Below are 17697 nucleotides of genomic sequence, written 5' to 3'. Positions count from 1 at the left end.
ACAGATATAAATCGCAGACAGTGTGGTCTTATAACATCAGATACTGAGTACTGATACATATTTAATCAATCATGTCAATGGTGAAGTAATTTTCTTTAGTCATTTCCATTTCTACAGTCGGAGATACATATAGGTTTCCAGGATACGCATTCCATCCACTCCACTTTCTGTCCCATTTTTTGGGGCACACCCTGAATTTAAACACTTCTTTTTCACCAATCATGCGCTTATCCAGCTCAGCCATCCAAGCATTTCTTAAAGCTCGCCCTGCTACCCGCCCACTTCATCATAATTGCTCTCTTAACCAATACATAACGCAAAGTGATCAGTTGTTGTTCCACTTCTGTAAGGTCAGTCGGTTCAGCTGGTCTTTCTTGGAGTCAAGGGTCCCTCTGATTTTTGTGTCCCTGGAGCACCCAAACAAAAGGTCAGCCACAGTCCCTGCATGCCAGCAAGGATCATGAGTCCTTCAGTACTTCTCTCCTCAGGAGTGTTCTGAGGAGGTCATGGTGTGGTTTCTCATCTTATGCGGAGCACTAGCTAATGGTTGGAAGTGCCCTACACACAACGTACATGCCCTATGCCACCTCCTTTTACAGCACTTCCTCTTCTCTTTGCTGTAAAAATTCACAAAATCAATCAATCTAAAATAGCTAACCCCAGTGGCTAAGGGTCACCAAAGCTAGTAAGTATTGCTTCACAGTTCTTTCAAACTATTTGGGGCAGATTTATCAATACTTTGTTATGGTGCAAAGTGACACCATCCACTGCAAAGTAAGCCCCTTGTAAAAGATACCATGGGTTCCAAGGGCACTTTGCCCAGGGAAGGCCTCTAAGAGCTGCAGCACCTATTTAGCGACCCTAAGGGGTCCTGCACCTTAACACCTGGACCATGCCATTGGAGGCTCATGTGTTTTGGTACAGAGAAAAGTGAAGAAACGACATGGCACACATGTGCCATGCCTGCAACACACTGCCTTTGGCCAAGGTAAGTCAACCCTCCAGCAGGGTGCACATCCCCAGAGGGGAGGGTATAGTTATATGAGCACAGTACCACTACAGTGTCCAAGTTTATTCTTAGACATTGTAAGTGCAGTAAAGCCATAAAGAGTATATGGTCTATGAGATGGCCACTATTTCCTCCACAGCTCTTTAATGGCTTTACTGAAACCTGGGAAGTTTGGTAGCAAACTTCTCAGCACATTCAACCTATGCTGATGCCAGTGTCACTTTTAATGTAAACCGCGCTCAGATTTCATCTTGGATATGCCCCCTGGAAAACAATCAGCACTGGTGCGATGCCTGAATAGCTGATTGCCATTTGCTACCACCAGACAGGTTTCTAAACCTCTGAGTAGAGGGCTTACACTCTCTGGATCCAGAAACAAAGCCCATCCTGGGCAGAGGTGTCATGCTTCCTTCCCCAGGATGGCCTGGGCCTACGAAGGAGAAGCTTCAAAGGTCTTTGTGAGCTGGCCTTGCTTTGTGCTGCCCCCAGCAACTGGCTCCCACCAACCCAACTCCCACTTTGGGTGGGAGAATCAGTGAGAAAACCAAGGGAGGAAGAGAGGTGTGCCCACCTTCTGCCAACCCCACCCCTCAGCACCCTCTGTCATTCAATTAGCTTCTCCCTCACTTCTGGCCTCTACACCTTGACCAATACTTCAATTTGGCAGTCTTGGGGTTCCTCCTCCACTCCGCACATCACTCCATCCCTTAAGTGCTGCAGGCCCCGGCTGAATGCTAGACGTAGGGCAAAGAGTCTTTCCCCTTTCTCTGACCTCGGCCCCACATTGGAGGGCTCAAGGCCCTTACAGAGGCACCAGTAAGTAGGAATCTGGGATTCATGGAGAGGTTTTGCATTGAATCGTGCAGGATTCCTTCTTAAACTTGGAAAGCGTCAGCTTTGTGCAGTCATTCTTTCATCTTGCTGATCCCCTCCAAACAACATTACATTTAAAACTCCTAAAATCCAAAAGTGGCGGTGAGAGATTGATTTGATTGGCCGAATGTATAAAGTAAAAATGTTAGAGGTAAAACGTGATTCAGCACCGCTCATCGTTATCTTTATTCTATTTCTATATATATTGTATACATGCCTTCAAGATCTGAATTAAAATATTTTGTTGAACGTTTTTGGTACATACAGAGCTATTTAATGGTCTGTGTAGTAGAAGCTTCAGAATATGATGGTGAAGAAGCACAGGGTTCGGCCATGCTTTTATCCACATTTAAATAAGCCCTGTGATCTGGTGAATGTGCGGTCTGTTCATGTCTGAATTAAAGGTCTGTAAATTGTCTCTTGCATCCCCACTCCCTATTAAATACTTCATCAAGGTCACAATTGAACCATATTATTTTATCACATGCACCGAGTACCAAATTAACAAGTAACAGACCTTTCTCCATGGTTTGGCAATGTCTAAGAAACTGGACTCCTGAATGCAAACACTAAATTATCTTCGCTTTTCTTTTAATTGAAAAGAGTTATCAGACAGCAACTTGAAGCTACTATAGCCAACATGCAAATTTACAGATTAACACATCCACTTGAACTCAAACAATAATTCTGAGACCACTTTATAGGATTATATGTAGTTATGAATTAATCTTATTTACTTGCACTGCAGTGATTGCCTTTATTTCTGCTGCTGAAAAGCTTGGGTTTCACAGATCATGGACTTGCTAGCTGATGCTAATGATGAACATAAGCTGTGTAGATGAAAGAGTAGAGCTATTATTATCTGTTTGTCCTCTTGGCGCCTGTCCACACTTGAAGACTTGCTAACAGCTGGTTTGTTTATATTTAGCTTTCAAGTGACTGGAGTCCAGGAAATGATTGGATACATTCAGAAAAGAGTGGACCAGCTAACCAACCAGTGCCCTGCACACAAGGAACAATCTTTAAAGAAGCAGCAGCTTATTGAATCCCTGGAGGAGCACCTGAAGATGGTACATGCAAGCACACAATTGCAAATGTGTCTGCTTTCCCCAAACATTGTTCTGTCTTGCTCTGCAGGAGTCCTCCTGCATTTGTCAATGTTACGTGTTGTTTTGCATATACTGCAATGGTGAGGAAGGTTGTGCAAAATGACATGACTGTGTAATTCTTTTCTTCGCCATCGCAGAATGATTTTGCAGTAAGATCCTTGCGACGCGCTCCATGATGCAAAAAGTGGTGGCTATAATCCTCTGTCGATGCATTAGACTCAAGTGTTCACTCTGTAGCAAAGCTGAGTGATTCTCCAAGGTTCCCTGATGCAAGTCTCACTTCAGAATGTGTGCACGGGCACTTGATACTTCCATGGGAAGAATAGTTTAGAGAGCTCAAATGGGTGTGACCCATGTGGTGCTCCACAATTAGGTTAATATTTGAGAGATGGTTGAAAGGTTTCAATCAGTGGCATAATGAAAGTTGAGGGGGCTCCCCAGCAGGGTACACGGAGGGGTCCCTTCACCGGATTTAATCCAGAGGACTGGGGCCTGAGTACTGTGCTGAGGGGCCCCCTGCAGCTCACCGCACCACACCGAGGGTGCTGTGGGGCCCTGAGTTATGCCACTAGTTTCAATTGCTATTCAAGTGTTCCCCTCTGTGATTTTGAGATTCACAAGGATTGTGACCACAAAACAGCTTTTCACCTCCGGCCCTCGGTCCTTACAATTAGGAAGAAGTGTTCAGGTAGCAGTATTCTGGAGGCATTGTAGCTTATGCTACTTGTATCTTAGTTCACCCTAGTAAATGCTGTTACTATATTCAAGACTTGACACAATGAAGGGCTGGTATTTTGGGGGGAGTGAGTTTGTTTGAGAAAAGTCATAAACACTTGCTGCTTTTAATGTACTTTTGCACTAAATGGTACAATCAGTTGCTCGTGCTGTCTATGCTGAGAAGCAGCCTATAACGAAAGTGTTGAAACTAATGATACTTTTTAGTTGAAATCCATAGATATAGATTAGTATACATCATGGTTTTTTGCTATAGTGTTAATATTTGTGAGAAAGTGGACTTTTTGGCATGATAACCTTTTTTTTTTTTTGGACTGATGTCCCTGTTTTTTTGTTTACTCTGTGAAGTGGGACTCTGCTAACCAGGCTTCATTGCACGTGCTCTCTTCCCTACAATGAGGTAAAATGAGCTAACTCCTAATTCACATATTTAACTTTCCTGCAAGGCCTTCGTATGTGCTGCAGAAATACACCCATGAGATGGGGAAAGTGAAATACCATCTGTTTATCTCAGCACTTTGTGTGCCATCCAGTAGTGTGACAGAGAAAAGATGGCTTCATGTCTACCAGTGTAGCCTGACTGCTGCAGTTTAAACCTGAAATTAGTAACCTCTATGTAGGCCTTGTGGCCCTCAAGGTAGAATGCATGGTAATTAAATCTTACATGGAAAATGTAATCTTATGATGTCCGTACAATAACAAAGCCCTCAAAGCTATTTTCACTGTTGAATGCTCGGATTGTCTTATAAGGAAAACTAGAGTGCAGAGTAAAATATCAATTCTGCTATCTCCGGTTTGGGACCAGGTAGAAAAACAAAAATCATTACTACTTTTAATATTTATTAAATGCCCAATTCACTGTTGAAGTTGGATTTTTGTGTTGGAAAAGTTACTTATAGAAAGGTTTTTTCATCCCAAAGCTCCTGGGGCTCTCTAGTAGCTGCTCAGCAAGTGCTTGACCTTAATTAAGTGTGACAACTGCTCCCAAAGAGGAACAATGACCTGGTTGTTGGGAGGTGTTTTTCCTCCCCTTGCAGTAAGACCAGTTACGGTGGATGGACCCAGCAACTTCATTAACCTGTAAAGAGGCCTACCCTTACACAAGTAAATGTTATTTGAAACTTGGAGAAAACCATCCTTTGAACCCTCAGTCAGGTTGGCACTGAACGCAGTGAGTACAGAGTTACCCCCTGAACCAGTATTGAGTGACCACAGAGGAAGAGACTGCTCATTCACCTGGCCATATCTTAGGGTGGACCACAGGCTCTGCACAAGGGAGAAATGGTTCCCCACTTTGGATTTTGGGAGTAAGGTGCACTGTGGGATTGTTAACAGTGTGCCATACGAGAACTGCTGCAAAGGTGGGCAGAGTTGCACCTAGGAACTTGTGCCCCAATGTTAGGGAGGAGTTAGGAGTCACCCCCACACACTAGCTTGTGCCAACCATAAAAGTGGCACCCCAAGACCTACGAGGAGAGCTGAAGTGCTAGATCAGCACCCACTTATACACCAGTACAAGAAGTGGACTCCAAGAGTTGGCTGACTTCCTGGACGGTTATATAGACACAACAAGCTTCAAAAAACCATTTCCCTGCCACAATAAAACATCTTGAAAATGAATATAATTCCCACCTCACCTCTAAACTTAGTACTTGGAGAAAATTATCCCTATTGTAAGATTTTACATGTTTCTAAATTCGACTCTTCAATTCTTCTGGCATAAATGTCACAGATCCTGGATTTACAAATTAGAATATGCTATGTTCTCTTATATCTGGCTTTTGTGTTTGTAAGGTTTGCTTGGGTGTACAAAACATTTGGGAATCATGAGTGTCTATAGTTTCCCTTAATTTAACATGTTTGCTAAATTTACTTTCCTAATATTTATTGAATCCATATAATGTATTTCTTTTGTTACGAATAATTTCTCAAAGGTATCAATATCGGTGGAGAAAATCAGTTCAGAACTTGCCCATAATGTGGAGGATCAGACAGATACAGGATCCAGTCTGAAAGACACAGAGAAGCTACTGCACAAGTACATGGAGTTGGCCAGGCAAGCTATGGTAAAACTATCTATTTAATGTATAAATACTGTGTAATCTGACTAATAGTCCTTGTAGATGTTCGAGACCTGAAGCAGTGACAACTAAAAGTCAGTACATATCATTCATCGCCAGTGTAGGAACAAGGACATTTTCCACTTGCCTCGCTATGCCCAGAACTAACATCACAAATGTGAGGAAAAGTTAGGGAATCTTAGAATTGACATTCAGGTCATCGAACCATTGATCAGGCTATCATCTTCCTAAAATAAATGGTGGCCTTTATGAAGTTTTGAAGTTTGTTTTACCTCTTACAAAACTTAATATTCTGTGTGCAAAGTGGCTCTTTGTTGTTTTTGAATACATTATTTTCCAAAATATAAATATATATCTCACAATGGCAATATTCTCTAGGAAACAGATGAATCGTGAAGCTGCATAAATTGATATGCTAGAAATTAATCCCTGTAAAGTTTGTGTTCCCTCATCCACCTTGGAGACTGTATTAAACGAGGTTATGCTTTGTTCTTATTTAAATTGGTGGGGTTGAAAATGAATGTGTCTCAAGTTATTGTTCATCCAATTCATATGTTTTTGTTTCATTAAATTCCATTAGTGTTTCACAAGTAAATCTTTTTCAGTTTTGTGTTCTCACATAACATATGTCATATTCTTAGCTAAATCACTAACCCTATTTTGTATTAAAACTGGTGATTAGGAATGTTTTAAAAAAATTGTCCATGAGTTAGAAAACAAATTGTCCTGCTTGTGATCTCCTTTCAACCCAACCTATCATTCTCTTTCCGTTTTCACTCTTTCTTTTAATGTCTTTGTCTAAAAAATGGCTACATCGTGTTTTTAAAGAAAGTAGTTCTCCTCAACAAAAGGCGTGTAAGTGTATTTAAGGCAATGCTGATAGGAAGCAGATGTTGTTGCATCCATTTTCCAAAGGGTTTAAAACTGTATTGGAATGTTGGCCTAAGTGATGGTTTGTCAAACCATAACATTCAAGTAATTTTAATGTATTAGAAAAAACGTAAGTTTTATTAACAGTGATTACGATGGCATTTCTATTTAACTTATTGATGATATCTGTCTAACAGTTCTTATCATTATGAGATTGTGATAGCAATCTGAACACTTTATCCAAGTCAATCCTTATGTGCCCCTCCTCACTGATCTTGTCATCACTTGTAAAGAACAACTTCCTTAATATGCCCCTTGCCAACCTTTCTAAGTCCATTTATGTAATTTACTTAAATGAGAATATAAAGTGCACTGTGTCACCTTCAGTCTGTTTTAGTGTTGGAATCTACAGTAGAGGTTATGGGGATACATTTGTGGGTATATGCTATTCAAAGAGATATGAAAGAATACCCAACCGTAATATCTCGGTTCTGCACTTTTAAATTAAGCTTAAATATTCAAGGGTTAGACTTCACACATTCTACTGAAATTAATATGATAATGTTTTGCCCACAGTCTTGGGCGTTCCTGAAACAGGGACAAACATTTTATAAGGACCAGCTCCATGGTTGAACCGGGTTGATTGAGCAGATGTGCCTGTCTGTTTAGAACTTAATAAAATGCATTACCTCCTCGTTAGTCTTCCTCGCCACATGACTTACATAGTGAGCTTCAGCTCCACGACAGAACCCTCCAAAGTAAAAAAAGCCTCCCACCCCCTCCCAACATGGCCGACCAGTCACCCCTGACCTCTATAAGAGGCGGGCCGGCCCAACCAACAGCCTGTTTTTTTTGTTCTGCGCGATTCTCTCCAGAGGCGCTGTGCAGGTGAGTCGGACCTGCTCTAGCTGGTCCGTGGGTCTTGGGTTGGAGGTCCTGCCTTAGCGGACCCTGGGGCCTGGGACTCCAATTCCTCCCCCCTCTTCCTTCCCCCGGTCCTGTGGGGCCGGTTAGGTGCTGCTTTAGCACACCATGGGTGTACAGGGAGGGGGAGGGGGGGATGGGGCGGCCGGGGATGAGGGGTGTGTTCCCTTGGTTTTCCCGGTCGTTTTTTTCTTGTGGGCCCTCGCCCTTTTTCGGGCTCTGGTGTCCTGCACAGGTGCCCCTGTTGTTACAGGGCTCCAGTGGGGCGGCCGCTGTGTCTCTATCAGCGCGGGACCGGCCTCCTTGATTACCCGTCTTTACGAGTTCCGATCCTGGATGCCTTAATTATACAAACGCGAGTCCCTGCCGGCCGCGTTTGTTTTTTTTTGTGGCCATTCTGTTAAGTGCGCATTCTGTGTGCAGACCTCGGTCATACGTGCTCCCAGGCGGGGGCCGTTGTTATGCAGTCTCGGCTTTTCTATTTTGAGAGGAGAGTAAAGGCGTACACTGTGAATAGACGGCGGCTGCGGTTTCTATCCGGTCTCGTACCGGGGACCTTTCACGTGTATGGCGTACATGTTGTTACCTTGCATTAGATTTTCCAATGGCCGTCTGCCGGTCCTGAGGTTCGGTACACGGCGCTGGACGCTGCCGTCTGATCCAGGGTTTTCTGTCCTTCCTCCCGCGATGTCGCGCTGGGATTGGCCCCGGGCGCATCCCGCCTCTTGTGGGCGGGGTGTTTTCGCGCCAGATACTGCTGGTAGGTTTGCCTTCGCCTTCCTATGTCCTGGCTGGGTACGCGACTTCGTGTAGCGTTCCATATTAGGCTAATGCCTGTCCGGCGTCCTGGGGGCCCGTGGTTTCCTCCGGACAGGGGGGGTGGCCTGTCGCCTGGGCGTTCGACCTCGGGCCGGTAGGTGCTGGGTTTGAGTCTCGGCGGTTGCGCTCACTCGTCCGGTGATTCTGGGCGGTTCACCTCGTCTCTCTGAGGACTCCTGGTCTGCATTGTCTCCCTTTTCTGCGCTGTCCCTGCACAGCGGGTTGCCCTGACCCCTCCTCTCCTCGACACCCTCACGTGGACCCCGCTCCGTCTGAGGAGGTGGGGGGGGGGTGGATCGTGTGTTCATTCACTAGTCCCCCCTCCGGCGGCGGAGGTTATTCCCGGGGATCTCTTGGTGCGAGTTCTGCGCAAGGCTCCAGACTTCCTTCCTCTGCTTGCGTCCGTAGTGAACATTGAGGGGATGTGGTTGGCGCTGGATTGTCGGTCCTTCCCACGCTTTCTGTCTTGACGTTACACTGTTGATGGGACTGTCTTCCCGGGGGGCGTTCATTTCGGTGGGCGCCTTCCCCTCTGGCCCTGGGGTCAAGCGCGTGGAGGCGGCTGCTATGCGTTCTTGGGCTACGGCTCATTTCACCATTCAGGGCCTGTGCCTATTTTTCTTCCACTATGCTTTCTGTGGTGCTGGACTTCCGGTCCCTGGGGGGGCACCTGGATCGGAGGGCTGTTGTTGTCCCGTTCCTTGCCTTGATGGCCCGGCGGATGCGCCTTCTGTCGGGCGTCTCCTTTACCACTCTGGGTGCGGCTGCGGCCGCTGAGGGTGCTGCGATGCTGGCTCGGCGTCGGGTCTGGCTGCGGCTTGGTAGTCGGAGGCGGCCAGGGGTGCTTTGCTCTGGTGGATTCGGTGTTGTCTGCTGGAGGCCGCTAGTGGCTGTCTCCCTTCATATCGTCTGGGGCCCGCTTCCCTGGTCCCGGCCTGTTTTTTCTCCTCGTCCGCCCAAAGGTGTGGGCGTCTCGCCCTTTCGAGGGATGGGTCGCGGCCGGGGCGTCCCGTTCGGCTCTTCCCGGTCTCGTCCTGGTGCTGCCGCTCCCTCTTCCGCCCCTAGATCCTGGCTTTTCGGCCGTCTCCCTCCGGGGTGTTCCCTGTGGGGGGCTGTCTCTGCCGTTTCGTCCCGGCCTGGGACGAGTCTGTCGCTGTTCTTGGGCTCTTCGGATTGTGTAGGTGGGATTTTCCATCACCTTCTCGCCCCCTCCTCTGGTTGTTTCCCACGCTACGTTCCTCCCTCGTCGGGTGTCGGGCCTTGCTGGCCGGAGTTCGGTCTTGCTTCTTTCCGCCAGGTCCCGCCTTCTCGGGGGGTTCGGGCTTCTACTCCTTCCTTTGTCTGCCCTGGAAGGTTTCTGGTTTTTTTTTCGGCCAGTTTTGGTTTTGGTGTGGTGGTATCCCTCCATTCCACGTTTTGTATTCAAGTTGTCTCTCAACAGGAATTTCTGCATTTCTGGTCTCCTACCTTCCGTGTCCCGGAGGTTGGCCTGAGTGGCCGGTTGGACTATCCAGTTCTGCGGTGGTCAGTTACGGGTGCATCCGTTGGGCTTGTCTTCTGACCCGAGGGTGTTGGCTGTACTCCTGGCCCGCCTGGTGGGTCCTCTTCGCCGGGAGGGGGTCATGGTTTTCCTTGCCTGAACGTGTGGTTCATCTCTGCCTCTTCTTTATGGGTGAGGCTTCCCGTCAGACGGGTCTGCGAGGTCTCCCCTCCATCGGCTTCCTGCTCATTGAGCAGTGGTCCCTTCTGTTCCCGTCTCGGTCTCGGCCTCCTTCGGGGATCGAGTGCCTGGCCCCGGTCTCCCCTCTGCTTCGTTCGGAGTTGGGTTGGCTGGTTGGTGGAATCTCACCTCTCCGAGGGTATTCCCTTCTTTGTGTCCCCGTCCCGGGTGGTCACGACCGTTGCCAGTCTCCTCGGCTGGGGGGCGTCCTCGGGCTCTGGGTCGGTTCGGAGTCGTGGAGATCTCCTACCGTCACGCTGCTCCTCGTTCTTTCGGGTGTTGATGGCGGTCCTCCGGGCCTGCCTTCAATTTGCTCCAGCTCTACGGGGTCGCCATGTCTTGACATGGAAGGGCAGCCAGGTTGTGTGGAGGTATGTCCACCTTCTGGGGGGTGCGGGTTCGCTCCCTTTGGTTCCTGACTCAGGTGGTGTCGTCTTGGGCTGGTGTCGTCGGTACTGCCTCTTCGGGCTGTCTATCTCCCGGGGTCCGACAGTTTGGAGGCGGTTCGTCTGGGTCGGATTTTTCCGTCGTGGTCCTGTCTCACCCTGACTCCGGTGGAGTTTCGCCACCTGGTGTCTCGCTTTGGTCTACCTCTGGTGGGTCTGTTCGCGGACGGGGCGTCGACCCTCCTGCCCGGGTTTGGCTCTCTCCCCCCAGTGGGTGTGGCGTGTGGTTGCCCTATCATTCCCTGGGCCCTCCGGTCTCCGGTGGTGCTCGCTTCAGCGGCTTGTATGCTGATGTTGGGACGGTGCGGGGAGGTTTGGCATGGCCCTTGCGCGGGGATGTCACGTAATTTTGGGTGGCGTTCCATATTGATGGGTTCGCCGCCCCTGGTGCCCTCTCCTTGGCGTGCTGGCAGTTCAGGCCGGCTGGCCGATCCCGGTTCTTCCTTTTCCTTGGTAGGGCCCCCCGCTCCCGGGGTCGGTGTTGCACCGGCTCCATCTGCTGGCCGGGCTCTTGAACGGGTGACGTTGCTTGCCCGGGGTTGTTTTTCAGGTGTGGTGGGTTGGCTGCGGGGCTCCCGCAGGTCTTCCCCCTTGTCCTCCTGTGCCCGGCACTGGGCTTCTGTCTCGCGTTGGTGCGGTTTGCTAGGTGCTGACCCCGCCTCCGTGGATCCCTTGCGGGCCTTCCGCAGTCCGGATTTCGGCGGGCTGGATTCCCTGGTGGCTCGTTTGCTCCGGAGTTTTTTTCTCTGTTGCCCTCGGACACTTTGCCTGTCTCCCCCATGGGTTCTCCCTCTCGTTCTGCGAGCCGTTCGGGGTCCCCCCTTTGAACACCTCGGTGGCTCTGCGGTTTCTCGCTTTTAAGGTGGTTTTCCTGGTGGCCGTTGGGTCTGCCAGGCGGATGGGCGAGCTGGTTTCGTTCCTACGCTCCCCTCCCTTCTTGCGGGTTTTGCCTGTCAGGTTGATTCTCCGTCATGTCCCCCGTTTTCTTCCCATGGTCCTTCCTTAGTGGACCGGTCTTGGGAGGTGTCGTTACCTTCTTTCCCTCCCGACACGGATCCTTCCTTGTCCTTGCTGGAGGTCCGGCGTGCTGTTTTGGTTTATCTTGAGCGCATGTCTTCCCTTTCCCGGTGTGTTGGCCTGTTCGTGGCTTTCGGTCCCGTTCATTCTGGCCACATGCCCTCTCTTTCCACCTTGAGTCGCTGGCTTAAACAGGCTATCATACTTTCCTATGCTTCACTGGGTTCGGTGGTACCGGCGGGGGTCCAGGGTCGTTCCACTAGGAGTGTATCTGTGTCCTGGGCCTCCTTCAAGGGTGTCTCCGCTGAGGAGATTTGTCGGGCGGCGACGTGGTCGTCCCCCCACATGTTCATGGAACACTATTGCGTTGTCTTGGGTGGTTCTGTCCCTGGGGACTTCACTGGGGCCGTTCTGAGTGCGGGAGCTTTGGCTCCTTGATGGCCTTTGTCTTTGTGTCTTGATTCAGGTTTGCTGGAATTCCTGTTTTCTTTTCATTGTACTGAATAAACCTTGTGTTGGTTTTTCTGCATCACCGTGTGGTGTTGTTTTTCTTGTGGTCAATGAAGCCTTTTGGCTTGGGTATTTGCTCACTATGTAAGTCATGTGGCGAGGAAGACTAACGAGGAGGTAATGCCCCGGTTACTTACCGGTAATCTTCATTACTCCGAGTATAGTCTTCCTCGCCACATGAGTCCCCCCCCCCCCCCTCCCTGTCTGGCTATCGGCTTCATTGTTTGCTTGGTGGTTCAGGCTGTTGGTTGGGCCGGCCCGCCTCTTATAGAGGTCAGGGGTGACTGGTCGGCCATGTTGGGAGGGGGTGGGAGGCTTTTTTTACTTTGGAGGGTTCTGTCGTGGAGCTGAAGCTCACTATGTAAGTCATGTGGCGAGGAAGACTATACTCGGAGTAATGAAGATTACCGGTAAGTAACCGGGGCATTTTCATCATCTACCTAGGGCCTTTACTTCCATCGATCTTATGTATAATAAAGAGTGTTCTTACTTGGAATCATTACTCTTGCCTTGACACCTTTACCTCTTAGTCCATTTGAAGTAGTGGACATGTTCTCAATAATCAGACTCCCAGAAATGGGTAGTACTTTCATGATTATCATCGGAAAAGTGCCACAATCAAGGCTATGAAATGTGTGCCATAAGTGTGGATGACAAAAAAGTGTGGAGGCCAGAATGATCTTAACGGTAATAAGGAAATAAATTACTGCACTAAAAACAAAACAGCAAGTATCCCCTAATTGCCCTGAAGACGTAATACACAACAAGCTGTAAGCTTACAGTAGGGTTCACCTTGATTCACATGAACCTGGCAACTACACTTAATGAGACTGTGACACAATGAAACTGAACATCTTAGGTAGAGGAACTTGAAATCCACTAACAATACATATTAAACCTCAAATGAACTAGGTAGCAACACTTGAAACCAAAAATAGACATTAATGAAGCACAAACATTGACATGATAATGGCACAAAAGTGGACATTAGTGCAGGAGTGACATAACGGTCTGATAAAATTGGGTGGCTGTTTTAATATCAGGTGGCAAGAGGACATTTGACTATGGTGAAAGTGACTTAGAGAATTCCCCAATATTCACCATGCCCAAAATAGGTTATGTTTTCTATTCTTCCCCAACTGACATTCTTGTTAGGTTATACACTCCATTCATGTAAAAAAAGAATAATAATGGCAGCTTCCCAAGGATAAACCTTTTGCTCATGAACTTCCCAGTCTACATAAAACAGATGTCCACTACTGTATGCGAATAAGAATACTCAAATACGTCCAATTATTTTTCACGCTGCAGTTTGATTGATGTTAGCATAAGTTTTTTAAATGTTACTTCGTAGAACGATGAACTCTCTCTATTTACAAGGCTTATAAAATAGGACAAATCTTCAAATGATGAACCAAAATAGCCTACAGGATTCACCTTACTCTACATTGGCTTTAAACCATCAAAATGTAGTTTAAGTGTTAAAGAAACAACTATTCATCACACATAGGCATACTAGATCACCAGGAGAAAATTTTGATGTAGGTGGTCTATTTTTCCATATCTTTGATAGCCCGAATTACAATAGAATACTAAGGTGCAGGCAGAACAACCTTTGTACTGATTTGCCTAGAGTTAATAGGGATCATGAGCAATAGTGGCATTGTAACTGGCAAAATCCAGGTATGATAGTCCAAGGGGGCACAGAACAGAAACTTCTTATATGCCATGTGATATCACTAAAATCATAAAATAGTAGGAATTCAATTCAATATTTTTCATGTGCAGAACAGCAATTCCAAAGATGGCACTCAGAACTCCGTCATCTATAGATTGTATGAATCATGTATTTCAATTGCAGGGATTGTTTTCTGCTGCAGTAACATATTGTGGCTCTCACTGCCATTTTAATTGTTTGTAAAACTATTTGTGCCCAGTTAAATGAGGATCAAAACCTCTGAAATAGTTATCGTCCTCAAAGTAATGGGCAAGCATAACAAAAGTATCAGTGTATTTAGCACTGTCATTGGAATAAAGAATAATGCCTAAAGTTAACACAATAATAACACTTCCCTCATTCAGAAGAGGATATGCTCCATTCTTTTAGCAATACCAACAATTAAATGTATTCATTTGCAAATGTGTTTAATGAATGCAGTATAAAGTTCTTTCTTTTGTGTGCTAAATCCCACTAAAGTGGCAACTGAAATATTTAAAAGTGTGTAGATTCAATTGTCACTCCTCTCTTTGCTCACCACCTGGTTAGTCTAAATTCTCTGCACTAGATCAACCACCTTTCTCTTAGCATTTTAAAATAAGTGTTTTAGTGCAGTATAAACTGCTTGTTAGTGCCCGTGTCCAGTAAACTGACAAATGCAGTATTTAAAAGTCTGTAGATTCAAATGTGAGTCTGCTCTCTGCTCAGTGCCTGGTTCCTCAAAGTCCATATAACAATACAATCCCAAGATCCACATGTTCCACTGAAAAGCAACCTGTTCAAATACAAGTTATAAGGGTAGCAGTGGCGCACTGGAACCCTGAGATGTGAGGTCATGATTATCACCACATACACTCTACGTCGGCAGTCGCATGACTCACGGATGCGGGTGGGCAGCCTACATAGAGAAAATGCAGAGTGCGCATGACTGGTTTGGGCCGACCAGTCAGGGCTCACAGCATTGGGAATGCCACTCCTCCCCGACCCGCCCACCCACCCGCGCCCAACCAGGCATACCATTCTGCTTTCTTGCAGCGCGAGAATCAGAAATATTAAATGGCATTTAAAATACAATTTTATGTTTCTGTTTCTTGTGCTGCGAGAAAGCAGTGGGACGATACTTCTCCCCCCAAATGGCGGAGCTGCCCCTGCACACTATTTTAGAATACTCAGAAACATCTGTTCTGCAAAGCATACTTTCTCTGTAAGCAATGGTGTCATTGCTACAATGGTTATTGGATTGCTGTTTCGTGCATCCTTTCAACCTATCTCCATTTCTTTCCATCCTTCGTCGCTTACCTTACCTTTGTGCCTTTGTTTTTCCTTGGCACATTCTATAATTACTAGCATTTCTCAAGCAGAGGCCAGTTGGAATTCTGGATATAAAACTCTGTCTTTTGCGAGCAACTTCAATGAAAAGAGCAGAGGTCACAATAATCTCCTGCTGCTGCACTTTTAGACTGCCAGGGTGATACTGAGACAGACTTCCAATTTTGTGTGGGCCATTCTAACGTGTCCGCAAATTCCAGTACTGATTTTGACTTGCAGAACCATAAGGAACCCGTGCTCTTACCTGACTGATTACGTACTGTGATGTTTTTGAGGTTATTCAGGGTTTGGCAGATCTGCGATATTCACCAAAAACTGAGGGATGTCCTGTCCAATGTAGATTGTATGCCTTTGTACATGAGGGGGACAGGACATTGCCGGTTTTTAGACACGTATACACTCTGTATCAGGTGGACATTAGAACTGCCATTACTTGACAGATCTCCCCTACCCTACCCAATCTGTGTAGTTTTATTCCAATGTTCTTCCAGAACTTCGGAATAAAGCTACGCAGATTTTGAATGTTGGAAGCCTATGATGATTTCTTTGAATTTCTTGATGCATTGATGTAGATTTTTTTTTATTACTGTTGTTTGAATAGCACGATAATACATGTTTATCTTAGATTCTTTGAAAAGAATGGTTGTACACTGACAGGTGACACATTTCGTAGTGCACTGGATTAACCTAAACATCCATCTAGGTATTTTCATTTCATTTTGAATCAGGCGGCTTGCAGAACCCCTCACCTGGTGCACACGTGACTTTGTTTATGAAAATTGAATATTAGATTAGTAATTTTGAAGTTAGATATTTGAATTAGTTTCTTGAGTGCACATCAGCTGCGTTTACTCATTTGTACTTTTAGAAAGTTGCCATTTTTCTGCCTAAACTAAATGTGCCCTTCTGCCAGAGTCTAGGATCACAAGGTTGTTGTTAAAGGTTCTCATGTGATGTATATTCCTCTCAGACAAGGGACAAAAGGGCCTTGGGTGTGTGGAAATGGTGTTCCTCTCCTGAGCAGGATGACATGTGGGTTTGTACTCAGCCATTTTCGAGCTCCAATGTGTATTTTGAGGGCTGTACCCACTCCTTTCCTAACTTTCGAAAATTCCTGCCCTGTCATTAGCAAAGGCAGCTGACACTTGGTCCTGTATGCCCTTTGACACCCTAGGCAGATTGGAGTCAGACCCAGTGAAAATGGAAGAACTGACCAAAACCAGTTTAGGATTGTACGAAGGGGGTGCCCCCCCACCCCCATACAGGCTGGTACGGGGCTTAAAAGTGGCACCCATAGAACCTCATGTCAAAATACTCCTGGATCTGTGGGTACTCAGATGAAGTACTGCTTTGCTGTCTGAAGCTTGAATGAATAGACTTGCTTATTTTGAACCCAGGACCCCAGATGTCACTCCAGGTGAGTTGGCTGACCTCCCGTTTGAGCTACAGGGACACAGCAAGTTTCCAGAGGCCCTTCTCTGCAACTGGTCAGCTGACCAGTACCAACTGGACCTGCTTAAACCTTGCTTCTGGCCTCTGCTGGAGTGAGCACTAATCCCTAAGAGGTGCCTCTGTAGGTCCTGGACCATTTGCTGATGTTAGAGTGTACTCCTCCAATCCTAAAACTGCAAGACCTGGACTCCAGCTGAAAAACATGAGGTTCTGGGTTTGTCGCATTAAAAAGAACTGTCCCCGGTCTCCTCGCGCATACGAGCAGACTTCACCAAGGCCAGCGTGGGCCCTGCATCTGACTGCCCACAAGACCTTCCTGGATACAGATACCAGACTTCACTGCTGGGAATTATTTTTCAACTGCCCGGCGTTCCCTACTAATACAAAGTCTCATTCATCGACCAGCTCTTCACAACAACCGCACCGTCAACTTGTGGTTCAGAATGAGGCCTGGTACTTCAGCAACCTGCCATTGCGTAGCCCCCCTCCGGATCCAGTCTGACTGCCGACAACCTAGTTGACGGGTGCTTCTTCTGTGTATCTGACCCACATTCCATTGCCTTCAGCCTGAACTTTTTAGTTTGACCTGGCTCTTGGCAACTAGATAACTGCGATTTTGGCTCTTTGTGCTTCATGTCTCGGGTTCTATTTACTTGGTTTTTGTTGGTTTGGTGTCATTTATACATTAAAATGTATTCTATTTTTTTAATAGTGAGTTTACAACGGGGTATACCCTAAGAACTCTCTGACCTGGGTCAGTTAAGATAGATACGTATGCAGTGGTCAGGGTCTATTGATTATAACAAAGAATATATCATAGAAACCTTTGCATTAATGAATTATTTAAGATTCCTTCTGTGCAGTACAAAACCATTTATTCAAACATTTTAGTGATCGGTGTACTTAGTATCATTCAAAAAAGTACCACAAGTAATAAAGTATAAGATATGCAAAAGACCAAGTACTTCATTGGGTCAAGCACATACTGAAGGACATGAGTCTCCGTGGAATTGATATAAAGTTTTTATATCAATTCCACAACGCTAAGGATGCCTGGCTCCACCTTGGGGGTGCCCAGGAGTGGAC

The 17697-nt window shown here is 46.6% G+C and overlaps 1 protein-coding gene across 1 annotated transcript in view; it reads left to right on the top strand.

The window, feature by feature from the left end:
* CCDC141 (coiled-coil domain containing 141) overlaps nucleotides 1-17697 on the top strand; it is a 658578-nt gene that overhangs the window by 449897 nt on the left and 190984 nt on the right. The window contains exons 9-10 of the mRNA XM_086956207.1: nucleotides 2811-2952; nucleotides 5661-5792. Coding sequence (XP_086812333.1) covers nucleotides 2811-2952; nucleotides 5661-5792 — 274 coding nt within the window. The remainder of the gene's footprint in view (nucleotides 1-2810; nucleotides 2953-5660; nucleotides 5793-17697) is intronic.

The sequence above is a fragment of the Lissotriton vulgaris genome, chromosome 2_1 (genome assembly GCF_964263255.1).
Source record: "Lissotriton vulgaris chromosome 2_1, aLisVul1.2, whole genome shotgun sequence".
In the NCBI taxonomy this organism is placed as follows: domain Eukaryota; kingdom Metazoa; phylum Chordata; class Amphibia; order Caudata; family Salamandridae; genus Lissotriton; species Lissotriton vulgaris.
This window is presented reverse-complemented; position numbering and strand designations above follow the sequence as displayed.